Source organism: Heterodontus francisci, chromosome 1 (genome assembly GCF_036365525.1).
Source record: "Heterodontus francisci isolate sHetFra1 chromosome 1, sHetFra1.hap1, whole genome shotgun sequence".
In the NCBI taxonomy this organism is placed as follows: Eukaryota; Metazoa; Chordata; class Chondrichthyes; order Heterodontiformes; family Heterodontidae; genus Heterodontus; species Heterodontus francisci.
Window position 1 is genome coordinate 230014840 of NC_090371.1, and position 24665 is coordinate 230039504.

The 24665-nt window shown below is 42.5% G+C and overlaps 1 protein-coding gene across 2 annotated transcripts in view; it reads left to right on the forward strand.

The window, feature by feature from the left end:
* The first annotated feature begins 21186 nt into the window (after nucleotides 1-21186).
* The window catches only part of glrbb (glycine receptor, beta b), a 228714-nt gene continuing 225235 nt past the window's right edge, over nucleotides 21187-24665 (forward strand). Inside the window, exons 1-2 of one of the 2 annotated variants that reach the window (XM_068022517.1) lie at nucleotides 21187-21434; nucleotides 22189-22342. In XM_068022517.1, coding sequence (XP_067878618.1) covers nucleotides 22221-22342 — 122 coding nt within the window. In that variant the 5' untranslated portion in view covers nucleotides 21187-21434; nucleotides 22189-22220. Of the gene's footprint in view, nucleotides 21435-21829; nucleotides 21913-22188; nucleotides 22343-24665 lie in introns of those variants that run through there. The other variant, XM_068022600.1, reaches the window with a different exon arrangement.

The following is a 24665-nucleotide window of genomic DNA, read 5'->3' on the forward strand; positions in this document are numbered from 1 at the left end:
AGTGGCTCGGTAGCACCACTACTGACCGAGTTGGCCGTGTGCTGAAGGACATAGCTGCTAGACTGGGTAATGGGCAGGAGGTGATGGAACCAACACGAAGGTAAAACAAACTTGACCTTGTCCTCACCAATCTGCCTGCCGCAGATGCATCTGTCCATGATAATATTGGTAGGAGTGACCACCAAACAGTCCTTGTAGAGACAAAGTCCTGCATCACATTGAGGATACCCTCCATTGTGTTGTGTGACACTACCACCGTGCTAAATGGGATAGATTTCAAACAGATCTAGCAACTCATAACTGGGCATCCATGAGGTGCTGTGGGCCATCAACAGCAGCAGGATTGTACTCAACCACAATCTGTGACCTCATGGCCTGGCATATCCCCCACTCTACCATTACCATCAAGCCAGGAGACCAACACTGGTTCAATGAAGATTGCAGGAGGCAAGCAAGGTGCAGCATCAGGCATACCTCAAAATGAGGTGTCAGCCTTGTGAAGCTACAACCCAGGACTACTTGCATGCCAAACTGCATAAGCAGTATGTGATAGACAGTGCTAAGCGATCCCATAAATAACGGATCAGATCTAAGCTCTGCCTTCCTGCCACGTCCAGCCATGAATGGTGGTGGGCAATTAAACAACTAACTGGAAGAGGTGGCTTCACAAATATCCCCATCCTTAATGATGGGGGAGCCCAGAACATCAGTGCAGAAGATAAGGTTGAAGCATTTGCAACAATCTTCAGCCAGAAGTGCCGGGTTGATGATCCATTTCGGCCTCCTCTTGAAGTCCACAGCATTATAGATGCTAGACTTTAGCCAATTCGATTCACTCCGCGTGATATCAAGAAACAACTGAAGGCACTGGATACTGCAAAGGCTATGGGCCCTGACAATATTCTGGCAATAGTACTGAAGACCTGTGCACCAGAAGTAGCCACGCACCGAGCCAAGCTGTTCCAGTACAGCTACAACACTGGCATCTACCCGGCAATGTGGAAAATTGCCCAGGTATGTCCTGTACACAAAAAGCAGGACAAGTCCAACCCAGTCATTTAGTGCCCCATCAGCCGACTCTCAGTCATCAGTAAAGTGATGGAAGTTGTCATCAACAGTGCTATCAAGCGGCACTTGCTTAGAAATAACCTGCTCAGTGACGCTCAGTTTGGGTTCCGCCAGGGCCACTCAGCTCCTGACATCATTACAGCCTTGGTTCAAACATGGACAAAAGAGCTGAACTCAAGAGGTGAGGTGAGAGTGACTGCCCTTGACATCAAGGCAGCATTTGACCGAGTATGGCATCAAGGAGCCCTAGCAGAACTGGAGTCAATGGGAATCGGGGGAAAACTCTCCGCTGGTTGCAGTTATCCTGAGCACAAAGGAAGCTGATTGTGGTTGTTGGAGGTCAATCATCTGAGCTCCAGGACATCACTGCAAGAGTTCCTCAGGATACTGTCCTAGGCCCAGTCGTCTTCAGCAGCTTCATCAATGACCTTCCTTCAATCATAAGGTCAGAAATGGGAATGTTCGCTGATGATTGCACAATGTTCAGCACCATTCGCAACTGCTCAGATACTGAAGCAGTCCATGCAGAAAAGCAGCAAGACCTGGACAATATCCAGGCTGATAAGTGGCAAGTAACTTAAGCACAACACAAGTGCCAGGCAATGACCATCTCCAACAAGAGAGAATCTAACCATTTCCCCTTGACATTCAATGGCATTACCATCGCTGAATCCCCCACTAACAACATTCTGGGGGTTGCCATTGACCAGAAACTGAACTGGAGTAACCATATAAATACTGTGGCTACAAGAGCATGTCAGAGGCTAGGAATCCTGTGGTGAGTAACTCACTTCCTGGCTCCCCAAAGTCTGTCCACCATCTACAAGGCACAAGTCAGGAGTGTGATGGAATACTCTCCACTTGCCTGGATGGGTGCAACTCCAACAACACTCAAGAAGCTCAACACCATCCGGGACAAAGCAGCCCACTTGATTGGTACCCCATCCACAAATATTCATTCCCTCCACCACTGACGCACATTGGCAGCAATGTGTACCATATACAAGATGCACTGCAGAAATGCACCAAGGCTCCTTAGACAGCACCTTCCAAACCTGCGACCTCTATCACCTAGAAGGACAAGGGCAGAAAATGCATGAGAACACCACCATCTGCACGTTTCCCTCCAAGCCACACACCATCCTGACTTGGAACTATTTCGCCTTTCCTTCACTGTCGCTGGTTCAAAATCCTGGAACTCCCTTCCTAATAACACTGTGGGTGTACCTAACCCACATGGATTGCAGCGGTTCAAGAAGGCAGCTCACCACCAGCTTCTCTAGGGCAATTAGGCAATGGCAATAAATGCTGGCCTGGCCAGCGATGCCCACATCCCATGAATGAATAATAAAAAGATAACACAGAATTTCTTAAAGGGGTACAGCACAGAGTGAATAGAACAAAGTTAAATCTAGAGCAGAAAGCAAAAGAACAGCAGAGAGATGGATACCAAATTTCCCTGCATGAACTGCAAGGCCATGATATCCTATCCAAATTCAAATTTTTTAAACAAAGAATGCAGTTATGCTTCACAGACTAAGTCATTGAAGAACCAGAGAAGCAGGCTGTAAAAATAATGATAGCAGTTGGAAATGAGGAGTTACACAGAATCAACACCTGTAGCTTATTTGAAGAGGACCAGAAAGATCCCACAAAGATATGGAAAGTGCTAGAAGATCAACTCCGGTTAAGAGTGAATTTTAGAATTGATGTCCTACAGGCAACAGTCACAGGTATCAATAGATCAGTTCATCAGTCGATGCCATTGTCAGGACAACAAATGCGATTTTCCAGAAACTGAGCTCTCGGAGTGTCTAATGGAGTTGGTGATAGTCTCAACACCCATTGAAGTGTTTCAGAAAGACCTCTTGGGGAAAAAGAAAGGTCACAGCATTGGTACGTTGCTAGATGAAAGCAGGAACTACAAGGCCATTGTGGCTGGACAACAGCATCTGCAAACACTAGATGCAGCCAACAGTATCGGCATGGTAACCAGGTTACAAAAAGCAAGCAAGCTGTGTGTTAAGTGTGGTTTATCCCACTCACTGCAAAGTTGTCCTGCATTTCAAGATCTATGCAAGAAGTCTGGCTCCAAAGACGCAGCCAGCAGTCGCAATAGGGCACAAGCCAACAGAAGACAGGCACAGCAATCGGGCAATAGCAGCAAAGAGAGCTCCAGAGACCCGTGTAAACGCAAGCTGATGCACGAAGTCCACAGCAAAACAGACGTCAGAATAGACACAGAGCAGAGCAATTCTCAGCCAGAAGATGAGCAGGCATTCCACATAATGAACTTGACACATTGTGTTGATGAAGTCCAACAACTGGAAGCTTTTGCTCCCATTAACATCACACACCCCAAGAAAGTTGGCAAACTGACACTCAGGGTTAAGATTGACACTGGAGCTAGTGCAAATATCCTACCAATTCGAATCCTGAGGATATGTACTTTAGTTGGTGGAAATCAATGATACAACTGACAACTGCAAAGTTATCTGCATACAACGTGTCACCGATCCCTCGCAGTGGCACACTAACAATGCAATGCAGCTATGGCAAGTCAGCATGGAAACTGCAAATAATTTACCTGGTAGACACAAGCGGACCAGCAGTGGCAGGACGAACAGTGTGTAAGGACCTCAACATTGTGACTATCCACAAAGTCACCAAGGTACCCATTACAGCAGAAGAGACCAAGGGTACCCACATTGAGTCAGTCCACGATCTGCAACAAATGTACCCGGACTGGTTCGACGCCCTAAGGAATTTCAAAGGCGATGCCGTACTGCACCTCAGAGAGGATGCAATTCCATCAATTGACTCTCCCAGAAAGTGCAGCTTGCACATACAGGAAAAGCTTAGACATGAGTTAGATGACATAGAATGTGATGGCGTCATCCATCGTGTGCACACAGACTGGTGCAGCCCAATTACGTGTGTACTAAAGAAGGATGGAGCAATCAGGGTATGTCCAGATTCGAGGCATCTAAACTTCTCCCTCAAGAGATGCCCCCACAAGATTCCAACAATAGAGGAATTGAATTCAAAGTTCACAGGAGCCAAATTCTTCTCCAAGTTGGATGCTAAACATGGATATTGGTTGGTACAACTAGCGAAGGAATCTCAGGAATCACCTCCTTCAGAACACCATTTGGAAGATACTGCTTCCAGAGACTACCCTTCAGATTATTTGTCGGTAAAGATCTGTTTCAGCAGCAAATGGACAGAATTATAGAAAATGTGCCTAGATATATATGCATTGCCGATGATATTGCGGTAATGGGCAAAACCAAAGAAGAGCATGATCGAAATCTTCATTCACTGATGGCAGTAGCTCATCACAAAAGGCTTGTTTTTAACAGCAAGAAATGCCAGGTGAATTAATGTCAGGTCAATTTATTTGGCTCCATCTATTCTGGTTGCAGAATCCGTTCTGACCCAGGCAAAATCTAAAATGTAAGGCACATGCCTACTCCACAAGACAAGGAAGACCCCCAGAGATGTCTTGGATTTTTAAATTTTTTGACACCATACATTCCAAATTTCTCTGACAAAACATCATCACGAAGAGCTCTTAAAGAAAGATGTATCATTTGTATGGAAGGAGAACCATCACCATATGTTTGAGTCTCTCAAACAAGCATTGTTAGCAGAAACCTGTATCCTGCAGTACTATGATTCAAGGAAGAAGACAATCCTGGAAGTCGACACCTCACAGAAAGTGCTAGGAGCATGCATCCTGCAGGATGGCAACCAATTGATTTCAGGTCCAAATGTTTATCCTGAGCACAATCCAATGACTCAAACATACAGCGTGAAACACTTGTCATTGCCAAGGTTCCACACCTATCTGCTGGGTAAGCAGTTCACTGTTGAACCTGACCACAAACCACTGGAGATGATCTGGCACAAACCATTGACAAGCGCACCACCTCACCTACAGCGACTCTTAATGAAAGTACAGTGTACGACTTTGACATATGCTTCAAACTGGGTACCAAAGTGATCACCTCGGATATGCTGAGCAGATTGCCAACCCCGAGCAAGAATGAAGAAGTTCCAGTGGATCTACAAGTAGATAGCATGGACATTTAAGTGGAAGATGTGCTCAAAATCAATTTATTGCATTTTGGTCAGCACAAATGTGATCAACAACAATCAGAAACTGCCAGTGACCCACAACTGAAGGCACTATGGAGAGTAATAACAGAAGGTTGGCCTGATATGGTAAATGAGGTGCCAGAAACCCTCAGATGCTTTTGGCCCTTCAGAGATGAACTCAGTATCTCAAGAGGCATCACCTTCAAGGGAAAACTAGTGACTGTGCCCAAAGCTCTCCAACAGGACATCTTGTCACAACTTCACCAAGTCCATATGGGCATAGATCGAACAAGACGACTGGCATGAGACATTGTTTATTGGCCAGGGATCAACAGTGACATCAAAAGGTTAGTGAGGATGTGCAAGGCATGCCAGGGCCACCAGTCACAACAACATAAAGGAGCTCTACACCCTCATGAGTCTCCATCAGTCCCTTGGTCCAAAATCACCACTGATTTATTTTCCATTAATGGAGATGACTTTTATCTTATCCACCGATTATTTCTCCAAATTTCCAATTGTCAGACAGGTAAAAGACACTTCAAGCACAGTCGTCACAGACTCTTTGTGTGCCATATTCAGTCTATTTGATGAACCTTGTTATGACCAGGTGAGAAAGGGATCTAGGGTTCCCTCTCAGCCTACACTTGGTCTTACTGTAACAGTGTTTAATTTTAAACACCATTTTTTTAGGTCCACCTTAGTGAATCCCTGCTCACTAACTTCCAATTGTAATACAAAGAAACCAGCCAAACAGGTTTTCTTAGGTTTCAAACAAAAAGATTGAACTTCATTAAACTTAAACTCTAATTCAGTTAATGCTTACGGATATGTAACTTGCCCGCACTAGCATGCACACACGATACACACATGCAGATAGAGACAGAGAAGAGCAGTAGAAATAAAATGGAAAAGTTTGAGGCAATATCTGAAGATGGTTTTGGTTACTGTTCTTTGAGCTCGCTGTAAAGTCCTTGATTGTAGGTGGGTCGTGCTTTTCATTGGGGCCCAGTATTCTTCTTAAACCTTGTTTGATTTAGGAGACTTTTCTCTCTTGAAGTTCATGTGTCCTCAGTGGGTCCAGAGCCTTGTGAGAAAGAGATGAGAGCAGACAGGAGAGGTCTTCTCACTCCAGGAGCAAACAGTCATTTTTTCAGTTCAAACTCTTGTACAATTCAGAAAAAGCCAGGTTGCCAAGCAGGTTAGTCATATGACTAGCTGGTCTGACCACGTCTGTTTGTGGCTTCTCTTGTCTTAGCCAACCCTGGAATGTCTCTTCTTACATACAATACCTGGTGCTCAAAGTCCACTGTGGGTTACATTGGAGCAGGGAATAGCCCCTTTGTCCCTCCAAGCACTGTCTGTTAGAATGCAAAAATGTTTTTCCAGTCAAGTGTCTGGTGATGTTTTTAACAAGTCCTTTCTTCACTCCAGTAACAGTTTACAATCAGTGTTCATAGGACAAAATTAATATGCCTCATTCTTGACGGGTGGGGCCTGCATGACAACCTGAAGAAATCAATTCTGACAATGGGCCACAGTACACGGGCAAACCTTTCAGGGATATGTGTGTCAAACGTAAACCATGTGATGCCCTCACAACATTACCCTAGATCTAATGGTCTTGCCACGCGAATGGTTCACACAGTCAAATCACTTATCCTAAAGTGTAGGACAACAGAATAAGGTTTTTGTGTTGCCATGTTGCACCTCAGAGCTATACCTATGGATATGGGCCTACTGTCACCAGCAGAGATCATGTTTGGCAGACAAGTGTGAACGACTCTGCCAAGCCATCATCTGTCAAAATTCTCTGAGATGGAGGAGACACTGCTCGAAACACAATGGAGAATGAAGATGGTGCATGACTGACACGCAGGGAAAGAACTGCCTCAGCTGCATTTGGACAAAAGATCAGGGTCATACACCCCATAATGAGAACATGCTTACCCACAGAGATATCCAAAGTATGCAGTGAGCCTAGGTCCTACGAGATTACATCTAGCACAGCAGTGTTGAGAAGGAACTGAAGCCAACTAAGAGAAATGTGCAATACTCCAATTGTACATAGTGGACTTGAAAAAAACACAATCCGATGATGAGGGTGTGATGGAACAACAGGAAAACAACAAACACGTTGACAACATGCCTGAAAACCAAAAACATCCAAGTATAAAATCCACATCCCCAGAAGGTTACACAATAACCAGATCTGAAAGAGTTGTCAAACCACCAAAATGATATATGGATTCTTAAGCTTCTATACCTGTAAATTTTATAATCTCTATCCCATATAACTAATTTTGATGTTATCTAATCTTATGTGTTTTTTACTTGTAGCATATGAGACTTCCTTTGGAAAGAAAGGGGATGTTGTATGATTGTCTTAAAAGTGATCTCTCTTTAAGATTGCCATATGGTAATGAGCTAAGTACCAGGATGTAGTCATGTGAGCCAAAGCCAGAGTCACTCTGCAACTGTAACACCCCGACGATGGCTCTGTAAATAGTTTGCTCTATATTGTATATGAAAGTTTAGCTGTGAATAAACCTGTTTGAGATCTTAAGCAAACTGGACTCAAATTGGGATGTGACTAGTGCTGTTCCACAGGGATCAGTGCTGGGACCTTTGCTCTTTGTAGTATATATAAATGATTTGGAGGAAAATGTAGCTGGTCTGATTAGTAAGTTTGCAGACGACACAAAGGTTGGTGGAGTTGCGGATAATGATGAGGATTGTCAGAGGATACAGCAGGATATAGATCGGTTGGAGACCTGGGCGGAGAAATGGCAGATGGAGTTTAATCCGGACAAATGTGAGGTAATGCATTTTGGAAGGTCTAATGCAGGTAGGAGGTATACAGTAAATGGCAGAATCCTTAGGAGTATTGACAGGCAGCGAGATCTGGGCGTACAGGTCCACAGGTCACTGACAGTGGCAACGCAGGTGGATAAGGTAGTCAAGAAGGCATACGGCATGCTTGCCTTCATCGGTCGGGGCATAGAGTATAAAAATTGGCAAGTCATGTTGCAGCTGTACAGAACCTTAGTTAGGCCACACTTAGAATATTGCGTGCAATTCTGGTCGCCACACTACCAGAAGGACGTGGAGGCTTTGGAGAGGGTACAGAGGAGGTTTACCTGGTCTGGAGGGCATTAGCTATGAGGAGAGGTTGGAAAAACTCGGATTGTTTTCACTGGAACGACAGAGGTGGAGGGACGACATGATAGAGGTTTACAAAGTTATGAGCGGCATGGACAGAGTGGATAGTCAGAAGATTTTTCCCAGGGTGGAAGAGTCAGTTACTAGGGGACATAGGTTTAAGGTGCGAGGGGCAAAGTTTAGAGGGGATGTGCGAGGCAAGTTTTTTACACAGAGGGTGGTGAGTGCCTGGAACTTGCTGCCAGGGGAGGTGGTGAAAGCAGATACGATAGCAACGTTTAAGAGACATCTTGACAAATATATGAATAGGAAGGGAATGGAGGGATATGGGCCCCGGAAGTGCAGAAGGTGTTAGTTTAGGCAGGCATCAAGATCGGCGCAGGCTTGGAGGGCCGAATGGCCTGTTCCTGTGCTGTACTGTTGTTTGTTCTTTGTTCTTTTGACTCCATGCATCTCATTTATGTTGCATCAGACAACATAAAGAACTCATTACATGTCCTGGTGGGGGATGGAGGTGTACAGGGATTCATTGTCTATCGTGAAAAGGAGACAGGGCCAGGGCAGAGTATGTCAAGAGTTGCAGAAGTAGGTGGGAAGAGACTAGAAAATGAGTGAAAAAAATAGTCAAATTAGGAATAAATAAGCTCTGTGGGGCGAGAACAGGCTGCAATGATAGGTCAGCAGGGTAGTCCTGTTTATGGATCTTGGGAAGGCAGTTAAGGTGGGCTGTTCATTGTTGGGGTACAATGAGTTTGGAGGCCGTAGACGGATGTTTTCTGGAGGAGATGAGGTCATCGAGTCATAGAGTCATTTACGGCAGAGAAAGAGGCTTTTCGGCCCATTGAGTCAATGCTGGCTCTCCTTGGAGCTATCCAGTCAGTCCCACTCTCTCGCTCGACCCCATAGCCCTGCAAGTCTATTTCCTTTAAGTGCCATCCAATTTCTTTTGAAATCATCAATTGTCTTCCCTTCCACCAGCCCTGTGGGCAGCGAGTTCCAGGTCATTACCACTCGCGACATAAAAAAGTTCTTCCTCAAATTCCCCCTGCATCTCTTGCCCAAAACCTTCAATCTGTGTCCCCTAGGCCTTGCACCATTTGTTAATGGGAACAGTTTTTCCTTGTTTAACTTATCTAAGCCTGACATAATCCTGTACACTTCTACTAAATCTCCCCTCAATCTCCTTTGCTGTAAAGAGAACAACCCCAGATTTTACAACCTAGACTTGGACCTAAAATCTCCATTCCTGGAAACATTCTGGTAAATCTCCTCTGCACCCTCTCAAGGACCCTCACATCCTTCCTGAAGTATGGCAACCAGAACTAGATACAATACTCCAGTTGGCGCCTAACCAGAGCTTTATAAAGGGACAGCATAACTTCCCTGCTTTTGTACTCAATGCCTCTATTTATAAAGCCCAATGTCTCATATGCTTTGCCAACTACTCTCTCAATATGTCCTGCCACCTTCAAAGATCGGTGCACATGCACCTCCACGACTCTCTGTTCCTGCACACTATTTAGAACTGTGCCATTAAGTATATATTGCCTCTTCCTATTCCTTCTACCACAATGCATCACCTCCCTCTTGTCAGTATGAAATTCCATTTGGCACTTGTCTGTCCATTCTGCTAGCCTACCTATGTCCTGTTGCAGGCAGTTCATATCATCCTCATTGTTTGCCACACTTCCAAGTTTGGTGTCATCAACAAATTTTGATATTCTACTCTGTATTCCAAGATCCAAGCCATTTTTATCTAGCAAAAAAGCAATGGTCCCAATACTGACCCTTGGGGAACACCAATGTGTACCATCCTCCAGTCTGAAAAATAACTATTTACCATGACTCGCTGTTTTCTGCCCTTAAGCCAATTTTTCTTATCCAATTGGATACTGATCCTCAATTCCACGAGCCTCAATTTTGTTAACCAGCCTTTTATGTCGTACTTTATCAAGTGTTTTGTTAAAATCCATATAAACAACATCCATCATATTCCTTTCATCAACTGTCTCTGTTAAGTTCATCAAAAATTCAATAAGATTAGTCAAGCAAAATCTACCTTTTACAAATGCTGGTTATCCTTAATTAACTTGAATCTCTCCAAGTGTGTTTTGATCTTTTTCTCTGATTATTGTTTCCATCCCTGACGTTAAACTAACTGGCCTGTAGTTGTTTGGTCAGCAATAGTCTGGGAAGTGATGGCTTGAGGTTTGTTTATGGTGCCTTGGTCCAGGAGAGGTAGGAGGAGGTGTCAGAGAGTTTGCCATCAGTAGAGATTGGTTTGTTAAAAATCAACAGTGCCTCCTTGTCAGCAGGTTTATTGGCAATATTAGGGTTGGACAAGAGAGGATGGAGTGCTGTAGGTACAGAGGGGGGTAGGTTAGAGTGAGTGACTGGAGTAGAAAAATTAAGATGGCCAATGTCATTGCTGGCAGTTCCCAATGAAAAGATCTAGAAAGGGTAAGAGAGCAGAGGGAGGAGTCCAGGTAGAATGAGAATTCTGAAAATGGGAGAAAGGGTCCACTGTGCAAGTGAAACACTCCTGGTCAAAGAAGTGGCCACGTAGACGAATGTTATGGGAGAAGCATTCAGCATTGTGCCGAGCTCGAGGGAAAAACCTACTTGTCTTTGTCCTCACCAATCTAACTGCCACTGATACATTTGTGCATGGCAGGATTGGTAGGCATGACCACGGCACTGTCACTGTCTTTCACACTTAGGGTAACTTCCATCATGTGTGGAGCTACAACCATGCTAAGTAGGATAGATTAAGTGTGATGGAATATAGGTATAATGGACTTAATTAAGTAGAATTTAGAAATAGTTAAAATATTATACTTTTTAGAATTAAATATTGAATAAATGGTCAGTTTTTAGAACTCGCAGATATTCCCCTTTAAGAAGGTAGAGTTGATTGTAGGTCCTGGGTCTCCCTATGTACATGGTGGCCATGGGCTTCGGATTAGATGGCTTCCTCACAATGAGGTTCAGGATCAGAATTTGCTGGAGGATTATTGACAACTCCTGGTATATTTCCTTCAAATGAAACAGGCACTTCTCAAGGCTTTTGCTAATGATGCTGCTGCAGGCTTTCCTCTGTCTGTGGGACAGCCAATGCAGTCTCAACTTACACCCTTAGGCAATGTGAATCTTAACTCTATACATGCCATGTGTAAAGCATGGTTCAAGCAACCAAGATAAAACAAAGTGGATTTTAAACAACCTTGATGGACTTGACACTTGTTGTCAAGGCTGGAGTGCTGCACATATATGGCAGCTCCTCTCCATGATGCTAAACTCTGATCTCATCCCCCCAATTAATAAGTGCAACAGCTGGATACAAATATATTCCCACCTCCTGACCGCAACTCAGAAAGGGCATGTGATGGGCTCAATTAAAGAAATCCTTCAAGGTACTGTTAAGTTGAATGGTTTGGTAGCCGCCTATTGATTAGGTAATGACCTTACACATGGCAACTGGGAAATTGTTCAAGGTTGTCTGGCTAACTAGTATCAGAATTCTGCACTTAGATTAGCCTGTGAAGGAGCTTTGTCTGCTTATTCTGAAGACCAGCAGAGGTGGGATCATGTTGAACGCATTATCCTCTCGAACCATGCCTTTCTGGGTCTGCCCCATACTAAGCCTATGGTCCAACTGGATCCTAAGGTTAAAAATAATACAGATAATGTCTCTGCTTTACACAGACAGGGACAGAATAGAACATGGACTCATTCTCATTCCAGTCGCCCGCAGACTCGTTCCTTTGGACCCCGAGACGGGCGCTCTGGTCAGTCTATACTACCATCTCGCCAGGAACGCGAGTGGCATGTTTCCCTGGAACAGTGGTCTAGCACCACACCTTGTAGAGATAGCAGGGTTAGCTGGGATCCCTATGGGGATGAATTTTACATTGGCCAATCCTATCACAGAGTAATGGGAGGTTCCAGGGCTGACAAAGGCAGAGATCAGAAAGACTCCTGACAGGAATCAGCAGCCACCCCAAGGGGGAAATAGATGTGACTGTAAGCCTTCTGATAGACCACTTAAGGGATCGGGAAAGCATGAGACTCCTAAGACGGAGGGGCAGACTTCAATTAAAGCCATCAGAAATCAAGGCAAGGCTGATAGTCAGGACTCAGAAGCATCTGACTCTCCCCAGTGAAGAGCTGGCACCCAGCCAGGGTCTCTCGAATTCCCCTATGCCTTGGCAACACTGCCCACTGCTGAACAGGTACAGTCACTGTTTGATACAGGAGCTGATTACTCAGTCATAGATCCTGTAATTATAAAACCTCAGTGGTCAGATTTGGGAAGCCAGCTTTATTACTTATCAGTAGGGGGATTTATACAGTGTAAGACACAATTGATCGACTTTTATACCAGTCCTGTTACCATTTATTGTATTACAGCCACCCTGGAGGTGGGTTTAGTACCTGATTTCATTTGCCCTCTTATTATAGGACAGCCTGATATTAAATACTTCCTTAGGATCATGTCCAGGCCAATGGAGGCATCCATGGACCAGGATGACCGACAGAGATTTATTCAGACACAGCGAGACCACACCTGTCTGGAGGTGGGGCGATAAGGGTCTTTTGGAACAGCTCCTAAATAAGTACTAGCTTTATCTGCAGCGTCATCCAAAACAATGTGGCAAGGTAGATACAGAACCTCACTCTCTTGATGCAGGCTGGCACAAGTCCAGGAAACAGTGGCCTATTCAGGATCATGAAGGGAAATTAGATCGACTTGACACTATTAGGGATTTAGAGGAACAAGGTGTCCTAATAAAAATGCCCTCTAGAACTAATTCGCCATTGTTTGGTGTCCCTAAACCTGATGGCAGGTGGAGATTAGTGGTTGATTACACATCCCTTTATAAAGTTTCAGTGCGAACACTGCTCAGCAGCAAAATTCCACTGCCTTTCTTTCTGGAATAAAAAGAGAAAAATTTAAATCTTGTATTGATTTGGCTAACGGTTTTTGGTCACATCCACTTAAAGAATCCGATTGGCAAAAACTGCAATGACAGCCCCTGACGGTTTTCAATACTGTTGGTCTAGATTATCCCAGGGATTTCAAAACAGTCCCGTTCTTTTTTCTGCTCATGTTATCAATCTTTTAAAAGACCTGCCCAATGTTAACTCTTACGTGGATGACATTTATGTTTCACATAATAATCTCCAGAAACATTTGCAAGCTGTTGACGCAGTTTTATCCTGGCTCACTGGATACCTGACCAACATTAGAGTCAGTTTATTCGAGAGAAATTAGATTTTTTAGGCCTCCGTATAACTGGGAATGGTAGGGGATTAACTCAGTCCTAAAAAGAGAAACTAGACACAATTCAATATCCCTGAACTTTGAAAAATCTGCAAGCAAGTTAGGGCTCCTGAACTTTGCTAGATCATTTATACCGACCTTTTCTGAGCTCTCAGCACCTCTGTATGCTAGAGTAGGTGAGACAGTAAAAGGCCCATTCATTTTTTTCCCCAGATGATTACTTGAAATTGCAACAACTGTGCCTTGATGTACAGAAGGCAATAGATTTGGAGCAAAGGAACTTGCAGGTCGCATTTAATCTTCATGTTAAACCATCTCCAAAAGTAGCAGTTGTAGTTTTTTACGACGAAAATCGAATTGTGCCGGTTCAGTTTCATTCTTATAATTTTTCCAATGTTGAAAGACAGTACAATAAAAAGGGAAGGGTTATGACGATGATAGTTCAGTGCCTCATTAAAGCACAACCCCTTCAGGGGATACACCCCATCATAATTTATACGGAAATACAAGACTTGAGATCACTTTTGCGAATAGCCTCTGACGAGAGAAGAGCCACTCAAATCCAATACGACAAATGGGCCTCCTTTTTGAATGAACCAACACTCATTTTTAAATTTCTATCCTTAGACATCGATTTAGAACACCTCCCTGTTTTGGAAGATGATGATACTGAGGAGGGACTTAAACAAGTACCTCTGAAACTATTTACAGATTGTCATCAAGTTATTTACTGTGATAGGTCATCAATGATGATTAAAAAAGGGATATCCTAACAATCCTCAGCTGGGATGGGGATAGTAATAGGTACCTTTCGGGATTCTTATTCTTTCTATCCAGAAGAATTACTGTTCATACCCCTTGGCCAACGGATAGCACAGTATGCTGAAGCTGCGGCATTATGGTATGCTTTAAAAAAGGCATACCCTATTAAGCCCACTTTAATTTGTACAGGTATTGACTATTGTAAACGGGCTTACAATCAGGACCTTGTGTTCTGGGAGCGAACAGGTTTTACCAATCATAAAGGTAAACCCATAAAACACAAGTCATTATGGTAAGATATTCTCCATTTACTAAAGGAGAAATGTAATTGTCAGGTAATTCATGTACCCAGGCATACCACTGGTTCAGTACATTCAAAGGACAACAGTCTTGCAGATCGACAGGCAAAACATTCAGTCTGCATAGCATCTCAAGAGGGGCCTGCCATAGTTAATGTAATCACTAGGAGAGAACGGGTAGCTAATCAGGATGAGGAACTGATTCAGCTATTAGACCCGACGAAAGAGAATCCAAAAGAATATCCATCAAAGTACTTCTTTTAGGAGACCCCGACTGGTATTGCACTGGTTAAGTTACCCATGGTGTCCAGGAGTTACCCCCGAATCGCAAACGAGAACAGCTTATAACAGAAGCTCACGAGAGTATAGGTCAGGCACATAGTGGTGCCCGAACAACATTCTGTAAATTGACTCCTTTATATTGGTGGTCAGGCATGCTTAAAGCCTGTGAAACATATGTGGCAAATTGTGAGCCATGTAATTTGATCAACAAATCATCACTTATTAAACCACCACCGTTGGCTCCTGTGAAGCCTAATAGATTTATGGAGAAATTTTTTGTTGACTTCATTGGACCACTACCCCCATCAATAGGGTATGAACATGTTCTCACTTGTGTTGAAGCCTGCACATCTTTTTGCTGGCTGGTCCCCACAAAATCTGTTTCAGAAACGCACTTGTCGGTGTTATTACTGACATTATTACTGTAGCTGGTGCACCCAAAATCCTACACTCTGATCAAGGTGGAGCATTTGTTTCCAATGATTTAAAAGTCTATTGTGTGCAAAGGGGATTGGGTTAGAGCACAGCATATCACGTCATCCACAGTCAGCGGGACTGGTGGAATGTAAAAACCAGAAAGTAAAAAAGCTATTGACCAAACTTTTGTGAATCAGAGGGAATAAGTAGGCTGCCATCATTCCGGAAGTACAGTTATCACTAAATAATGTGCCCATGTATGCATCAGGGACAGTGTTCCCTAGAACACAGTATATAATGTATGGTGTTGAAATGCATACACCACTTACTCGCAGCTCTTTTATTACCTCTACATTTCTGACTCCTTGACCCGAGAGCAACAATTAGATTTGAAACATGAAATAACAGATCAAATTCATGAAATTGAACAGAGGACCAGAGCGAAGACTAGACAAAAACGAGTAAATGACAAAGCTTGGCAACCTGTAACTGGGGAGTGGGTTCTGGAGAAAAGGTTTGAACAGAAACCTGGATTGAGACCTAAGTGGAAGAAACCTGTTCAAATTCTGTTATTAATGAAAGAACTGTCAACATATTTGCTAACCAGCCGAATGGCAAGCACTGTTTTAAAATTGTCTCTGTAGACAACCTGAAGAGGTGTTCTGAAGGGTACAGCAATGGAGGAACAGTACAAAGTGCAGTCATACACTGTCTTTCAGGACCCAGCCTGGAGGATGGCACCGGAAATGGTGCTAATCGAACTGCATCAATAAATGGTTGAGAAGGTAAGAGCCCATAGGATCCAGGGCAATTTGGCAAATTGGATCCAAAATTGGCTTGGTGGCAGGAAACAGAGGTTAATGGTTGAGGGTTGTTTTTGCGAGTGGAAGCCTGTGACCAGTGGTGTACCACAGGGATCGGTGCTGGGACCCTTGTCGTTTGTAGTGTACATTAATGATTTAGACATGAATATAGGAGGTATGATAAGTAAGTTTGCAGATGACACGAAAATTGGTGGTATCGTAAATAGTGAGGAGGAAAGCCTTAGATTACAGGACGATATAGATGGACTGGTAAGATGGGCGGAGTTGTGGCAAATGGAATTTAATCCTGAGAAGTGTGAGGTGATGCCTCACTTGAGAGGACTAACAAGGCAAGGGAATATACAATGGATGGTAAGACCCTAGGAAGTACAGACGGTCAGAGGGACCTTGGTGTACTTGTCTATAGATCACTGAAGGCAGCAGCACTGGTATATAAGGTGGTTAAGAAGGCATATGGGATACTTGTCTTTGTTAGCCGAGGCATAGAATATAAGAGCAGGGAGGTTATGATGGAGCTGTATAAAATGCTGGTTAAGCCACAGCTGGAGTACTGTGTACAGTTCTGGGCACCACACTATAGGAAGGATGTGATTGCACTGGAGAGGGTGCAGAGGAGATTCACTAGGATGTTGCCTGGGCTGGAGCATTTCAGCTATGAAGAGAGACTGAAAAGGCTAGGGTTGCTTTCCTTAGAACAGAGAAGGATGAGGGGGGACCTGATTGAGGTATACAAAATTATGAGGGGCATTGATAGGTTAGATAGGAAGAGCCTTTTTCCCTTAGCAGAGGGGTCAATTACCAGCGGTATAGATTTAAGGTAAAGGGCAAGAAGTTTAGAGGGGATTTGAGGAAAAAAATTTTCACCCAAAGGGTGGTTGGAATCTGGAACGCACTGCCTGAAGTTGTGGCAGAGGCAGGAACCCTCACTCATTTAAGAAGTATTTGGATGAGCACTTGAAATGCCATAGCATACAAGGCTACGGGCCAAGTGCTGGAAAATGGGACTAGAATACCTAGGTGCTTGATGGCTGGCACAGACACGATGGGCCAAAGGGCCTGTTTCTGTTCTGTATAACTCTATGACTCTATGACCCATGCAGGACCTCGCAGTGCCTCAAAGGTTAGTTTCACAGGGTACCACACTCAGCGCAACAAGTAATGATCAAGTCACAACGACAGAAGAAGGAAACACTGTGGGAAAGGAATGAAGTAGTGCAGACTCTCAGTGATGGGACTTGCTCTTGTGCAAAGCAAGGATTAAGGTACTGCTGGATTCTTTTGTTAAAGATTTTCTGGATGCAAGCAGTGCATGCCTTACTGCTTGAACACCTTATCCTATGCGATTTCTTGCAGAGAAACAGAAATCGAACATTTTACTGCATTTGCCCTGAGTGACTTTGGAGGGGAGGTAATACAAGTGATGTTGTTATTCATCATAACATTGGAAGACTGCAATGGTACGAAGGAAGATATGGCGGAATGGTTTTTCTTTGTTTTGCCACATTAGCTTCTGATAGATTGTACACCTGTTCTAAAGATAATCAGGTTCTGCATAACACTTTTATCTCAGACTTCTCTGATGTTCATCTCTATTCATTTTATTCCTGGTATGAGTATGTTGGCTGGAATGTGACTGAAAATAGACTAAAACACATTTTAGTTTATCTCAAAAGGACTTTATCGGGTTAAGATCAAACGGCAGCTATGGAATCTTACTTCTCTACTTCATCACATGATTTCATCAATTGATCATTGATATTCGACATGTCAGGATACAATCATCTCAGTAGACATTTTGCAACCTCAGATCACCAACACTTCGCATACTTTTATACTGAACTTTGTGATAGCATTATAAGATTCATTTTTCGTAAATTTAAATGATCCATGTAAAAACACAGACTATGATTGTTGTCAATGTAGTCTTGTATTATTGACCTGTTTCACATAATAGGTTATGACATTTTATTGAATGTTTTTATTTTCAGCATTGTTTAGTTTAAACAACCTATTTTCGTTGTTCACCTTTATACGGTTCAAAAGGGACGTGTGATGGAATATGGGGATAATAGGCTTAATTAAGTAGAATTTAGAAATAGTTAAAATATTATATGTTTTAGAATTAAAGATTGAATAAGTGGTCAGTGTTTAGAACTCACTGACATTCCCCTTTAAGAAGGTAGAGTTAGAAAATTTCAAGGTCCCTGTTATGAACCAGAACAAAGTTGGGAAATCCATTTGTGTCTCTGTTGTCAGGGGCTTGGAAGATAAACACACACTTTGAATTATCCTGTCCATAAGAGGTAGCAATAAACTTACTTGGTTTGTGCAGACAGGTCAGCTCCGGAGGTTGCTATGGGGTGCCATGGAAAGGGCAATTATAGATAATGAAATAATAAATGGAATGGACTAACAGGAACAAGAGGTTAAGTAAACACGATTACAAACATTTTGACCAGATAAATTCTCACAACTTTAACAGCAAAGGAATTTCAGTAAAACATTAAGTGGAAATGGTAATTAAAGATATAGATTTTAAAAGGAAGCAAAACATACACACAGGAAGGTCACATTTAAATGCTAAAAGCCAGATGTCACTTCAGAAACAGTATAAGCATGAGAGGTTTTGAAACAATGATTATAAGTGTTGAATCCTCAAACAATGCTTCTCAACTAGGGGAATTTAAGGCAAAAAGTTTACTTTAAATTTTGATGGATATTCTGAGATTTTTTGCTGTAACATTAACATTAAACATTTGGATGCTATGTTAGAAATCAGATTATGTGTTACATCCTTTAGTAATATTTGATACTGTGTTATAATTATCCACTTCGAAGTGTATTGCATGTTAAATTCTTTAATAAATCTATAAAACTTAATAAATTGTCTCATGTAGCATTCTGTATACAACTACAAAGAACCCCCTTTTGTGTCTCCTTAAGTGGAGAGATACGTATTGAAGAGAGTTCCCAGACCCTTATAACATCTGGGATATTTATGACTTAGCCATAATTATTACAATAGGCTATCCGAAAGATGGTAATATTCTCTGTTGGTTTTCTTTCTTTGAGGGAAAGTCCGTACAATTCTTTGGACCCAAATAAGTGTCTATGAGAATTTGTCTGGTTTGAACTTGATTAAAGGAGAATCATAGGGATGTACTCCTGATTTGGTTTAGTCCCTATAAGGGGTTAAAGTCATAAATCACTTCATAAGAACAGATCTAGCAGTTAAAATCTGGGCACTGTGGGCCATTAACAGCAGCAGAATTGTATTCCACCACAACTTTGTATCCGGTATATCATATTCTCACTCCTCCACCACCTTGAAGCCAGATGATCAACCCTGGTTCAATGAGGAGTGTAGGTAGAAGAGTACCCTGGAAGTAGCATCAGGCGTACCTGAAAAATAGGTGAATACTTGGCGCACACAGGACTACTTACATGCTGAAGAACAGAAACAGCATACTATAGACAGAGCTAGGTGGTATCACAGCCAACGGATCATTTCAAATCTCTGCAGTCCTGTCACACCCTGTCATGAATGGTAGTGGACGATTAAGCAACTAACTGGAAGAGGACAGATGCTCCATGAGCATCCCCATCTTCAATGTTGGCAGAGATCATCAAATATGTGCAAAAGACAAGGATGAAAAAATCAGAACCAATTTCAGCCAAAGGTACCAAGTGGATGACACACTTGGTCTCCTCCTGAGGTCCTTGCCGTCACTGATGCTAATCACACATCATCCCAAATAGGACATATCGCTGTCCTTTCATCGTCATTGGGTCAAAATTCTTGAACTCTCTATGTAGCAGTGTTGTGGGAGCATCTTCACCACATGGACTGCAGCAGTTCAAGGAGGCCCACCAGCACTTTCTTGAGGGCAGTTTTGAATAGACAATAAATTCTGACCTTGCCAGCAATGCCCAACTCCTAAGAAGGAAAAGAAAATCAGGAGCTTTAGTTATGAGGACAGACAAGAGAAACTGATGCTTCTTTCATTGTAAAACAGATTCAGAGAGATAAAAAAAGGTGTTTATAATTATGAGAAAGATAAATCCAAAAGAACTATTTCCTTTGACTGTGAATCATACATTTAAGATTATCGCCAAAAGAAGGAAGAAAAGAGGTTAAGAGAATTTTTTTCATGTTGAGGGTAGTTGGGATACCGAGCAGGTGAAATTGGACATGGGCAGTGATGCAAAACAGGTGGAAAATCACATTTTCCGACTGTCATACAACATACATGACACTATTTCGAAGAAAAGCACAGGATTTCTCCCCAGTTATCACCAATATCATTTTATTCATCAATAGAATTGAATATCGTGCAGAGATTACAGACAACCCATGGGTTAGCAGCTGTTTAGCATCCCCACGGATGTTCAATTGTAACTCCCAAATGTCTTACCCGAAAGAGTGATGGAATTAAAATGTTATGGGGGATAAAATTGATATTTATATCAAATATATGACTGTGGGTCATGAGAACTTGGGTGCAGAATTCATGAAGAGTGCAACAATGCTTCCATGATATTACCAACACTGTAATACAGCAAATTCTCTGTTACCAGTGCCAGCTGAATTCTGAGAAGCTCAGCCCTATGTTGAAGAGGCAACTATATACTCGAGTGCAGTTCATGCATATCAAAATAATGTTATAATGTAGTCATGCCACTGTTGGATTTATTTTTCACGTCAAGAATTGGTGCAAGTGGATATAGATTAGTGCAGTGGGAAAAGGGCCTAAGGGCAATGCCGCGAAGACCATGAAACAGCACAGTGCCAGTGATCAACATTTGATAATGTTCCTTCACGTTTTATATTTTACAAAACCCTTTGATGAAGTACAAGGCAGAGGAAAGGAATGACTGATCAAGAAGCTGGATGCCATTCGCAGCTTTGCCTCTTTCCCTGCTGTATTTGCAAGAAACGGAACTACTGCGCATGTAGCAAGTGCACACAACGCTCCTCCATCTTGAGAAACAGTATCATCCACAAAATACATTTTAACAAAATAATACTGGCCGATGTGTTAATAGTGCAACGGATTGAAAATGCAGTGGGGGAGGATTGAGGTCAGGGCAGTGAGGCTGTAGCTGGCTTGTCTTTTCTGAGGTGTCAGTGCTGTCAAAGTCCAGCGCTGAGTCGCTGATGGATAGCAAGCACAAGACACACGCTGGGGGATTCCAGAGATCTCTTACGTTTTAGATTTCGTATCGACATTCAAGGTGAGTTGGAACAATCCAAAATTATTATTATTTTTTAAAACAGGTCCCACAAATGTCGCTGTGTGGCTGTGAGGTAAGAGAAGAGCTGTCCAGTCGCCATCGCCTGTGGTTTTGTTGTTCAATGTTGTGCTGGTCACGGTCCCCACAGCCTCCAGGCTCTGGCCGGATGCGGCTCGATGTTCTGGAGATTTGTTGTTTACAAAACCGATTGAAATCGGTGTGAAAACAATGCAGCGACTTTTAGGCGCAGTATTTCTGTAATGTGCTTCTTTTTCGACCTGCAGTGTAAATATTATTCACGTGTACGTGCTCCATGACAAAAAATTGCAATATATGAAACATGCATCGCTCGGATTACTTCACAATTTCTAAGAATCTTGTGCTTAACGTTTTGCATTTCTTTTAAAATCTTTGAAAATTCGAACAGAAATGTCATCGTACAGATCTTGAAAAAAAACTGGACGGGTTCTTAGTATCGGTGAGACTTAATAAACAATACGTGCTTTTAAAAAAAATAATGAATGGGGTCTTGGATATCAGATCCAAGATAGGTTAGAAAGGGGTCGTGTGACAGCACTATAATTTTGCTGTCTGGTGATCAATATGGGTTTGGGTGTTGGGGCATCAATTTTGTTCACACAATCTAACATGGACACATACATGATTAAATCTGTCTAGTGTTTCTCTATTTTGTCATTTGCAAAATGGAGTTCTTGGAAAGGATTAATATTTGCTAACATTTTTCCTGTTCCAGATTAGCATTGTGCCGGACCAGTCAACGTAAGAATGGAGCTGATCAAGATATCCCTTCTCTTTGTTGCCTTCTGTTTTTGGATTGAACAAGGCATGTCCAGTGATAAGTCTTCAAAGAAAGGAAAGTCGAAGAAGAAGCAGCATCTGTGCCCATCGTATGTTGTCTTTTCTCTTTCCTCTCATTCTGTATTAAAATTAGTATTTGTGCTTTTTTAAGTTGGTGTTTCCCAAGGAATGATAGATAGTGCTCTCAGGCCTGTCAAACTCTTTCCAAATATCATACAGCTTTACTGCATAATGAGGGAAGAGAATGGATATCCTTGGATTTATGACCATTTAAAGGGCTCTGTCTTCCCAAAAAAATACTCAAAAACATCTTTATGTTTTGGAGTGAGAACAGCCATTGGGTCATTTTTACTTGGAGAAATGCTGTCATCATGATTTATATCACTTGTGTACTTGTTTACAAATAGGAAAACAAAGGTTTCCTAAACTTTTACAAAGCCATTGTCACTTTAAAAGAAGATGCAGCTGTGGTTGAAAAAAGCCCCACATTTGTGCCCATGTGAAATATTGTAATATTCCTTCAGTCTCCTCCAGAGCTGAAAATTAGATACAAATAGATGTAAGTAGCATACTTATGCCATTTTTAGGAGACAAAATGTTATATATCAGAATTTTTTCCAGCAGAAGAATGACACCTGAAAATTACTGTGCAACTCGTTTACCAGTTGGAGACAGAAGTTGCAAGTTTCTGACAGCTGTTTGTGATGTTAAAAACCAGTTGGTGCAAATGTAAGAAAATTACAAAGGACCATGTTGCAGTTTGTAACCACCTAGAGGCCCTGTGCATCACTTGCCCACAAATTCACCATAGTGCTGATGCTGATGGGGTGTGTTCTTCACCTAACTCAGCTGCAGCACGCAACTTTGCCCTCTGGAGATTGACCTCACGAGTTCAGTTGAGGAACGAGGTAAGTGGGAGTGTCAGGAAAATATGATTACTACCCTTATCAGCTGAGAGAATCGTCTGTGCCAAAGTGAATACTGTCCTGGATGATACCTCGTTACATATACATACGAACGAATGAATTAGGAGCAGGAGTAGGCCACTCAGCCCCTTGAGCCTGCTCCGCCATTCAATAAGTTCATGGATGAACTGATTAGTCCACATTTCCATCTACCCCCGATAACCTTTCACCCCCTTGCTTATCAAGAATCTATCTGCCACTGCCTTAAAAATATTCAAAGACTCTGCTTCCACTGCCTTTTGAAGAAGAGAATTCCAAAGACTCACAACTCTCTGAGAGAAAAATGTTCTCCTCATCTCTGTCTTAATTGGGCGACCCCTTATTTTTAAACAGTGACCCCTAGTTCTAGATTCTCCCACAAGGGGAAACATCCTATCCACAGCCACCCTGTCAAGACCCCCCAGGATCTTATATGTTTCAATCAAGTCGCCTCTTACTCTTCTGAATTCCAGCAGATACAAGCCTAGTCTGCCCAGTCTTTCCTCGTAAGACAACCCGCCCATTCCAGGTATTAATCTAGTAAACCTTCTCTGAACTGCCTCCAACGCATTTACATCCTTCCTTAAATAAGGAGACCAGTACTGTACACAGTACTCCAGATGTGGTCTCACCAATTCCCTGCATAGCTGAAGCATAACCTCCCTACTTTTCAGTTCAATTCCCCTCGAGATAAACAATAATATTCTGTTCGCTTTCCTAATTATGTGCTGTACCTGCATACTGACCTTTTGCGATTCATGCACTAGGACACCCAGTTCCCTCTGCATCTCAGAGCTCTGCAATCTCTCACCATTCAGATAATATGCTTTTTTATTCTTCCTGCCAAAATGGACAATTTCACATTTTCCCACATTATTCTCCATTTGCCAGGACTTTGCACACTCACAACCTACCTATATCCCTTTGTAGCCTCCTTATGTCCTCTTCAGAACTTACTTTCCTACCTATCTTTGTGTCATCAGCAAATTTAGCAACCATACCTTCGTTCCTTTCATCTAAGTCATTTAGATAAATTGTAAAAAGTTGAGGCCCCAGCACAAATACCTGTGGCACACCACTCATTACATCTTGCCAACCAGAAAATGACCCATTTATGCCTACTCTCTTTTTCCCATTAGCTAGCCAATCTTCTTATCCATGCCAATATGTTACCCACTACACAATGAGCTTTTATTTTCTGCAATAACCTTTAATGTGGTACCTTATCAAATGCCTTCTGGAAATCTAATTACAATACATCCACCGGTTCCCCTTCATCCACAGCACATGTAACTCCCTCAAAGAACTCCAATAAATTGGTTAAACCATGATTTCCCTTTCACAAAACTGTGTTGACTCTGTCTGATTACCTTGAACTTTTCTAAGTGCCCTGCTATTATGTCTTTAATAATAGCTTCTAACATTTTTCCTAAGACAGATGTTAAGCTAACTGGCCTGTAGTTTCCTG